At 46.0% G+C, this 9,900-nt stretch overlaps 1 protein-coding gene across 2 annotated transcripts; it reads right to left on the bottom strand.

Moving 5' to 3' along the window:
- Positions 1-659: 659 nt before the first annotated feature.
- lman2 (lectin, mannose-binding 2) lies at positions 660-6,478 on the bottom strand. 2 transcript variants are annotated; one of them, XM_040174634.2, is made up of 8 exons: positions 6,061-6,478; positions 4,818-4,936; positions 4,414-4,531; positions 3,481-3,563; positions 2,689-2,850; positions 2,479-2,593; positions 2,229-2,348; positions 660-2,052 (listed from the first exon to the last, which is right to left on the bottom strand). In XM_040174634.2, exons 1-8 carry the CDS (start codon positions 6,194-6,196, stop codon positions 1,892-1,894), a joined length of 1,014 nt encoding a protein of 337 aa, XP_040030568.1. In that variant the 5' UTR covers positions 6,197-6,478; the 3' UTR covers positions 660-1,891. The 2 variants fall into 2 exon arrangements, with proteins under 2 accessions (XP_040030568.1, XP_040030569.1); XM_040174635.2 differs by lacking the exon at positions 3,481-3,563 and adding an exon at positions 3,340-3,419 and having other exon boundaries at positions 6,061-6,290.
- Positions 6,479-9,900: the final 3,422 nt, after the last annotated feature.

The raw sequence follows: 9,900 nt of genomic DNA, 5'->3' as shown, positions 1-9,900 counted from the left end.
CAGTCAGGTCTCCAGTCAATCACAGTTACCAGGTGGAGGTATGAACCCTGGGCTATTTCAATCCACACACACACACACACACACGCTGCTCTGGTGTCGTGTTGAAGAAGTCACGGGAAGCTGAGAGACGGCGAGGTTTCAAATGATCGGCATTAAGTCCCAGCCAGGTGTGAGGTCAGGATGTGTAGACTGTGTGTGTGTGCGTGTGCGTGTGTGTGTGAGGCTGCTAAAGGGAAAACCAATGACTCACAGAGATATGCTTTGAAATATAAATCATTCTCAACCTTGAGCTTCCTTTTAATAATGAATGAGGAAAAAAAGTCTGAATTTGCCAGCCTGGTTATTAATGGCAAATGGAATTTATGAATAAATCACTTTGGGTTGAACACGATTTCTAGAATAATGTGTAATTGTGAGCAAAGCTTTGAGAAGGAACAAACACACACACACACACACTTGTTGCATTGGTCTGCCTGAAGATGACACTCTGTACTATGTCCCCATCTTGTGTTGGAAAAGATGTTTGTCACACAGGGCCTCTTTCTACCACAGCTTATAATACAATGCATGTCATCTGTAGCAGTTCAGGAGACCAGATGGTTCACAAAACATGTACGATCGTCCCAGTTCAATAAACACCACAGTTCACGTTCAAGCGGTTTCGTCTTGTAATCTGACACTTTATTTCTGCAGAGACGAGATGCTTCACGTCCCATCGCGGAGGAAACAAACATGCCGTGTGGCGGAAACGAGAAAGGAAGATCACAGGAAACGTGGCTGCATCTCCGCAGCGATGAAAGGGCGTCGCCTCAAATGTAGATGTTTCTGAGCAGTAACTCATTGGCTTTCCTGCAGCTTTATCGCCGGCAACAGCATCTCATTAGTCACCCGCCTCCGCATTAATAACCCGGACAGACGTGGAACAACAACAAAGAGATATCCTGGATGAAACGAGAAGCGAGAGCGTAACATGTTTGAGGTTGTTCAGGTCTGGAGGTGCATCTTGTGGTGCACTGAAGCTTTTAGAGGAACCGGATCCAGATCAATCCATCCAGGTATCTGCCGTGTGATACAGCGCCTTCCCTTCCCCCCCCCGAACGCCAATGTTTCACTTTGTAAAAGCAGCTAAATTAATAATAAATCATAAAATGGTTCATCATACCAAAACCACAAAAAAAAACCTAGCTGATAGAATGTGAATTTCTTCTCCCAGATTCAACAAAATCTCTACAAAAGAAGCATTTGTGGGATTGTGCTGATTATTTTACACTGAGAGTATATATTTCTATAGAATTTCATCTAATTTTTTGAGAAGCCAGACTGACTAAACGCTCGCTGGTTGCAGAACTAGTGGTCTGTGTTTCATCAGAGGTGAAGAGCCGCAGGACACGAGGGACGAGGACGTCGCGGACAGCTGACGAGGTAGTTCCATCTGAAACTAGCTGCACGCACACACAGTGGCTTCTGACGAAGACACCTTCATTAGAATCGAAAATTCCACATGAGCAAAGCGCTCTGTTCTCACTAGAACGTCAACGTGAGCAGCGAGTTCATTTTTAGTCGTTCTTCTAGAGTTTTTAGATGAAAACACAGAAATAAGCAAATAGCTCTCTGCCCCGTTTCCAAGAACCCAGGCTACGGTTCTGTTAAACACTCATCTATCATCAGTTGTAGTTTACAGTTTGTAAAGGACGTCTGAAGGGAAGGAGAACCCGGAGGAGGATGGAGATTGGATCAGGGCCGGTGGGCGGCTCACCTCGCTGCCAGCGCAGTGCTTCAAAAGGATATAAACATCTGTACAATCTTTTAAAAGAATTCACATTGAATGTGCCGTCATCTGGAAGCAGTTCCTTCCGCCAACAACACCTCCGTTAACAAGGTCAACTGCTCCTCAGTAGAACCTCTTGTTCCTCTCCTGTCTCTTCTGGAAGACCACGGCGCCCACCACGGCGCACACCACGATCCCCAGCAGGGCGCACAGCAGCAGCAGGAAGACCTTCCAGCCGGTGAGCGCCGTCCCTCGGAAGTTTCCGGTGGGATCGTCGATGTTGTCTGTGGAGGAAGGAGAGAATAAAGAAATGCATGACAGATCGTCACAAACCAATGAGCTAAAAACGGATGTTTAGTATCAGCATGAACTAACGGCACGATAAATAAAGCCGATTCTGAGAAGAATAACGCTCCTCCTCTTCCAGGTTCAGGCGCGGGGAGGGGGTAACATGTTCTACCTTTCGGGGACTTGAGGAGGCTGACGCTGGGCTCGATCTTGGTCCAGTCCAGGTTCTCCTCCTCGGGGGTGTGTTCTACCATCAGCTGGTAGAGCTTCATTGAGATGATGTCATGGTTATCTGGGAGAACAACATCCGTTGTATTAGATCATGTGAAGTCATACAACTCGCACAAAAGGGTCCGACTGCATGAAGAAATACATAAAAACACAAAAACTCAAAGTGTAAAAAAAAAGGGGGATAAACTCACCAGACAGATCTCCTGTAGCTGCCGAGGCCCCGAAGAAATACCCGGTAGGAAGACGAACCCCCCCGATGTCGATGCACTCCTTCCATTCGTTCTTGTCCTCCACGTCAATCATCACCTGCAGGACATCAAGCTGCTCAGAACAATCCAAGAAAAGACTTAAAGACGCCCCGGGGGTGGGGTGGAGGGGGGGGACCCTCGCTCGCCACTTACCGTGAGTCTTCCTCTGGAGTAGCGGATGGCGAGGTACGTGTCGTGCTGCCGGTTCCTGATCTCCGCCGAGCAGCCCCCCAGCTCAGAGGAGCGGCCGTCTTTGCCGTGGTCGTAGTTCACCGAGCCGTTGTTCACCATCGCCGAGATGTAGGGGAAGGAGCGCTGGCCACAGGGAGCAAAGAATCAACACACACGCACCTCTGAACAGCGAAACAAATGAGGCATGAAGACGATGCTTCAAACAGAAAGCGAAATATAAGAAGCCCTACGTGGTAGTTATATTTTAGGTTATGGAACACACACACACACACACACACACACACACACACACACACACTTTTGTTGCATTGTTACATATTAAGTCCTCTGCTTGAGGAGCTTGTTTGCATGTAGATTATTAATCTGTGCACATGGCTCTCATGTCCGATAAGAAATCAGCTGCAATGTGGAAGTAGCATAACGCGCTCGGTGCAAACAAACAACCTCCCTTACAGAGAGTTTAAACAGGAAGCTCTCGTGCTCAACACGTTCAAACACGGCAAAGCAATTTTGGGGGGTTTGGCCAATATTGACATGCTTAAAGCGCCACGACAAACGTGCCAAATCAAACCACACGCATGCTGATGAGTAAACGTGGAGCAAACCACTCACATCCGTGGCATCGTCGTTAGAGTAAGTATCTATAAACACAGCCAGCCCCTGGAAGAGGGCATTGTTGGAAAACACAGGCCCTGCAAAGAAACAAGCCGGTCAATCGCGCGCACACACACAGACAGACACACACACACTTACATCCATCCCATGGAGGTCATTGCGGAAGGTATCCAAAAACAAAGCCAGGCCATGAAACTGATCTTGGTTTCCAAACACAGGACCTAGGATGGAGTGGAGGCAGAGATGAGGCGAGGCGTGAGCGGCGTTTGGCAGGGATGCCGGGGGGGACACACACACACAAACATGTGGATGTGATTACGACAATGGAAGAATAAAAGAAAAAAGCGCCGGCAGGGCGCTCATCTACACCAAAGTGAGTAAGCGGGACAATGGGACTGCAGTTGGGTTGATTTAGTCTTTTTTTAAAACAATGTGCGACGGCGCTCCCTCAGTCGTCTCGGTTGCTACGAAAACACCTCTCAGACTCCTTTATCCTGTAGATTTCACACGGTTTTATGAATGATCATCATTCTTTCTTTGGACAAGTGGCCGTGATGTGAGCAAATTAATGTGTGCATGCAGGAAACAAGCGATGAAAAAAAGACTAAACAAGTGAAACAACAAAAACAAGTGAAAGTGAAGAAAAGCTACCGTGAATAAAGACATAATTTATTAAATAAGTACCACGATTGTTTGGCTTCAGGTCAACCTTAAATCGGGGGTTTATTTCCCTAAGCTCCCTCCCTGTGAAGTCAGACGTATTTATTTAAAATATACTACAAAGGCCTCTGGTAAATATGTAATAGATTCCAAATAAAGTAGCCTTTTGTTTTTTTGATAACACTTTCTAGTAATAATTTACAGCAAATCAAAGTGTTTAAATCTTTATCTGAAGACATAAAAACGCCTGTCAAATGGACCTGATGAGGTGAGGCGCTGCAGGTGACGGGAGAACATTGCATTTTGGGTAAATCCCAACTTTGCCCAACTGATGTGCAGTGAGATCCAGCTGGATGAGTTTACCTCAGCAGGAAAGACCCACCAGGCTGGAAAGGAAAAGGACAACGTTACCTGGGTGCAGTTTGTCCTTTGTGTACCAGAGAGCAATGCCGTCGCCATGGAGACCCTTCTTTCCTGCCCCGTGAACTTTAAACTGCACATGCATCTCCCAGTCCTTCAGGTAACACGGCTGCAGACCACAAACAGAAGTAAATATCGACTTGGTGAAGTAGCTTGCTGAGATAAATTACATTACATGTCATTTAGGTGACGCTTTTATCCAAAGCTACTTACAATTAGTCCATTCAACCATAGGGATACATAATAATCCGGACCTTGTTCCTCATAGCCGTCAAGACGTTCTTAGGTGTTTTACTTTATATTCCAGGACACTGTCTAAATGTGTTCAGCTAATGATTATCGGGGATTTTTTTTTTTTTAAACAACATATCTGCCGTTTTGCAGATTTTCCTCACCACTGTGTTCCAGATGGATCCCTGTTTGCTTCCCTCATCCGGAGTGAGTCGGACGTAGGAGCTGGTCACCAACGTGCTGCCCCAGAAGTCCCACTGACTACTCGGGCTGTTGCCGACACCTGAGAGGACAAGACACAATCAGACTGGGAAGAGAGACGTGAAGGTTTGACCGTGACGGTCACTCAGCGGCTTCGGAGTTTATCTGCACATGAGCTCATCGTTGGACTGAGGGCCGTCGTCATTTACAATGACACAATACGCGCCGATTTGTTTGCTTCGAGAACACTCAGCGTGGTTACATGGATTCGAATAACTGGCTTAGTCAGACTGAAATCGAATTATCTCGTAATGTTGATGTTGTTGGTTGTTGTTGGTAGTGGTGAAGAGGTCAAGCGGAAATGACTGTATCACAACTAGTTGTAATGAAAACAGCGCCACCTATCGTATCGGATATGACGATATGCTTTCGGCCAATGATTCGATTTATTCACTGCCATGTATCTTGGGATAATAGCACTTGCCTCGAAAGACAGCATAGTCCGACTAAGAAAAGATTCCAATTATACCATCATGTAAACACGCTGACTGACTCCAGCCGCTTCAGTTTAGTCTTAAAGGCTTTTGTCACAAATACCATCGAATGGGCGGCTTTGTAAACTTAAAATATCTCGTGTTGTCCACCGCCCTTCAGTTCTAATTACAAAAATGTACATTTTAGCGCAACAAAGTAACTTTCTCATGTTTCCTCAGAGATGTGTAGACCAAGGTGACTGTGTGTGTTCTATATTTCGTTGGTTTTGGTATTCATATTGTTTATCTTTGAGAATATTTTAAAATTTTCTGAAAAGTGTCTTTGGAAAAGCGCTATATAGATGAAATGCATTAATATTATTAGCCAGTGGAAGTTTTGTGTTTTCTTTTTGTGTGGTAAAGCCAAGGAATCACACTAGTGACTCTAAAAGTGGGGTCCGTAAATAGTTTGTGAATTTCCATCATGTAAAATCTATATATTTCTTTCACAAAAGGTTTCATCATCCAAAGAACTAAAACAATGTTAATGGCGCTTAATGGAATTTCTGCAAATTACACTTGTTATGTGTATTCTGTGTTGAGTTAACGCAACTCTTTTAAATACATTTCAAATATATAACCCAGACTATGAATGTGTAATAAAAGAGAAGAGAGCTGAGGGGCGTCGCGGTAGCATCGTTCGTTAGCTAACAAGCTAGCTGAGCCGCGTTACCTTGGTACGGCTTCATCAGCGAGTGCTCCCGCTTCAGATGCTCCGCGTTCCCGTCCGTGATGTCACAGCACACCAGGAACAATCTGGAAATCAGCAAGACCAGCGGTGTGTTCCCAAATGCTCTAAAGTTTCCCATTTTGATTCAAACAGCCTCCGAGAGGAACTCTCAAAACAAATTTCCTCCTCGAAACTCCATAAATCGAGCAGGTCCTTCCCTATTGTCTTCCGGAAAGACACAAGACAAGTCGGACTGGTCACCGCACTTTATTTTTCGTGGAGGATCAAATCGTTCGCTCTTTTATTACGTTAATAATTATGCTATAAAGAACTATTTTTACTTTTTACTAAAATAAATCGAATTTGTTGTCGTATTTTAAGGGAAATAATATGTTAGAAACTTTAAACTGCGTGTGTTTCCGCACGGAAGACATTTGCAGACGGCAATAATCCTACCAGCCAACCAGAGAAAAGCACATCGCAAATTGAGCCAATCAGGGAGCACTTGTTGTCCAATTGTTTGCCACTAGATGACGGCAGAAAGCAGTCAATATAAACACGTAGAGGTTTCTGTAGTTTCTCTGGTTTCAAAAATTCATATGGAAAATGTTCCGTTTCAGAATAATGCCACCGGATGAATATAATCTGAATTGTCCCTCTGGGAAGTGGCATTGGGCAAGGCAAATGTATTTGTAAAGTACATTCAACAACAAGGCAACTTGTTTCCCAAAGTGTTTCCCATAAAACCACCAACCAAGAAAAAGAAAATGAAGTTTAAAAACAATAAAGTGAAAACAGAAATGAAAACAATAAACAAGAATAGGGGTTGCGGTGCAGTATATAGTATATGAAATAAACACTAAAGAGCATCCACTTCATCCTTGAATCTGGTGATCCAGATGCTCTTTTCATGTACTATATACTGCACCGCAACCCCTATTCTTGTTTACTGTTGGCAGCAGCAGGCAGCAGCACACACAGAACAGTCTGCTGTTTCAAATCGAGTGTCAGCAGACCTGCAAGAAGTATACGATGATATCAAAGGTAATCAACAACCTCACATCGCAACACATAGAAATCCTCGTTCAATGCAAATACAAAAAGCTCATGTAGTCGTGATGAAGATCTTATAGAAACAATGACACCTTTTAGTTATCATCGTCGCCTTGTAGGCGTTGAGCGTGTCTTTGTAGTACTTTTATGTGTCCATGTCGTCATTTAACGCGTCTCACTGTCCCGACGGGCCCCTGACACTCTGCTGGCTCTCTTCTCGGATGCGCGCCTATAATATTGGACCCACAGTTGTGTGCAAAAACAAATCAGACGGGAGAATTACTCTGATTTACTGAACCCAAATGACACGAGTCCAATTTCATCTCGTTACAAATCTTTTCAAAACGAACGTCCGACTACGCAACTTTGTTTAGTTTATACAACAAAGCTACTTCGTTTTCGGAAAAGACATTTATTTCACAAAATAAATCAGCGTTGACATGTCGTTTCACCCAAAACAGTAACACTAGTCTCCTTGGTCAAATTCCAGCTTCTGTTTCCCCCCGTCCACCTCCCCTCCCACCCACTCTGTGGGGCATTTGTCGCAGCCTGCATGCTTCCTGGTTCTTTACAACCTGGGTTCAACATGAATAGACTCAGTGGAACATCTACACATGTGACGCTGTGCTGTGTGCGAGCAGCCCGAGGAGCCCGAGGCACAAAAATAACAACGACATCAAACCCAAAACACAGGAAAGCAAAATGCCACTTCTGTCCGTCTGCGTCAGCCAGCGGCCGACGGTCTCTTCCTGAGAGACGAGGCCAAACTCAGTTAAGTGTCCCGAATTCCCATTTCCCCGTCTGGCTTCGTCTCCACCCGGATCACCATAAATGTCATGGCTGCTCCACCCATCAAAAAAAGAGAATCACATTAAAGTGAGCTTTTAAAAGCCGAGCGTCCCGGTTTTATTGGGCTGAATCCGCTCCTCCGTTTCACTTTTGAACCTCTGTCTGTTCCAGCTGGACGGCGAGACGTGCCAATACGCCATCGTTGCGCAACGCCGGCACACAGCGGTTGCTTTTGGCGGCTTGCGGCGGCTTGCGGATGCTCAGCAGGCGGGGGATGGCGAGGTTCGAGGAGCCCGGGCCAAGGTGCCCCGTGTGGGTGTGTGATGCTGCGTGAATCCACCTGGAGGTCTGAGTCCTCCGAACATCAGCAGGGAGGCCGTTCTCCAACCCCCCCCCCCCTCCCCCTTCGTCCCTCATCATACTCCCGTCACCTCACGGACGCAACGACCCCCAAACCTCCCCCCGGGCGCGCCGCCTGACGGGACCACAAACCCCATCCATCTCCTGTCCATCTCCTGCGACCTCTGCCCGCGCTCCTCTCTCCTGTCAGCGCTGCTGTTTTCTTTTTAATCTCGTATCTCAATCACGCCACGAGAGGCTTTCAGCTTGTTGAAGCTGTACTGAAAAAAAGAACAGAAAAGCGGAAATAGACCTCTTGAAGGAAGCGTGTGAGCTGGTGCAGGAAGTAGAACCTTCGCTGCAGCTCGTGCCTTTTAGGCCTCGGCTTGTGGTTGGTCTCATTTTCACCCCCACTGCACCGCCTGTTACACCTTTCAGTCACTACTTTAATCTGATGCTCTGTCGGTCTTTTTTTGAAATAGCAGCTGACCCCATTTCGCTCATTTTCGGTGATGTGATGAGAAACCCTGTGTAGTTCATTCACATTTCGAGTCAGAATACGGTAATGTCGGGTTGAATTAGCTTTTTATTATTAAAAACCAACAACGGGGGAACTTCTGCTCCCTCACCTGTCAGTGTTTTAATGTCACATGACGCCGACGGCGCTGTGACGCCTGACTCACGTTGGCATCCTGACCGCGAAGAAACCCAATTTATTAAATGAGTGCAGAGGTTCTCCGGTTACACAGGAGTTTTATTTTTTTATTCTTTGGTGGTCTTGGTCCCTCCCGGTGTGCGAGACGTGTGCATGCTGACCGTGATCAGTGTCCCCCGGCCTAAATAATCGACTATTGATCAGGGCCTCGATGTGTCCTTTAGATGAGACCAAGTGGCTGACGAAAAGCTCTCCAGACGTCCAGCAGCTCGTGTGTGTCTCGTTCCCCCGCTGCCTGGTACACCCTCCAGTCACTGCTTTAATCCGACGCCCGTCAGTCACTTTTAAAATAGCAGCTGACCTCATTTTGTCTGAGTTGATGTCTTACTTCAGGGCGAAACGCCCCGTGAGTAACGGGAGATAATTACAGCCGATCTGTTACAAACACTGACGATAAATACAAAACCTTTGTGTTTTTCAGAAACCTGCGAGACCTGCAGTGAGGGAAAGATAATCAGGAACCCGACACCTTTCGTCTCCTCGGCTCGCGCGCACGTGTGTGTTTTCAATTATGTGGGAAGCAGTCTGGACGAAGGAGGTTCCCGCTTGAGGTTTGAGTTCAGGTCGGATTATCTTTAATGCGATTTATCAAGAAACTTTTACCCATAGTGGTTTTAAATTCCCAACTCCATTTGGTTTCGGGGGGGTTGGGCCGGTGCGGAGCTCTGCAGGAATGTGAGACTTCCGGTTAATTGAAGAAACACTCGTCTAGGATTCAACCTTTTGAGTTCTTCTCAAAGAGACGTACGTCTGTTTGGACGTCTAACCTTCTCTGAAGTGCTTTAGATGCCGCAGTTGTCTTTCGAATTCACCACAGTTGACGGCGCAGAGATTTATCTGCACATTCTGCTCACATTAAAAACATCTGCAGATCAGACTACAAGAGATACAAGAGCCACGAACAAGTAACTCCCTCAATGGAAAGAAGCCTTTGCTCACCAACGGAC

The sequence above is a fragment of the Gasterosteus aculeatus genome, chromosome 4, assembly GCF_964276395.1.
Source record: "Gasterosteus aculeatus chromosome 4, fGasAcu3.hap1.1, whole genome shotgun sequence".
NCBI lineage: Eukaryota > Metazoa > Chordata > Actinopteri > Perciformes > Gasterosteidae > Gasterosteus > Gasterosteus aculeatus.
Note: the sequence above shows the minus strand (reverse complement) of the source record. Positions and strands in the feature narration are given on the sequence as shown.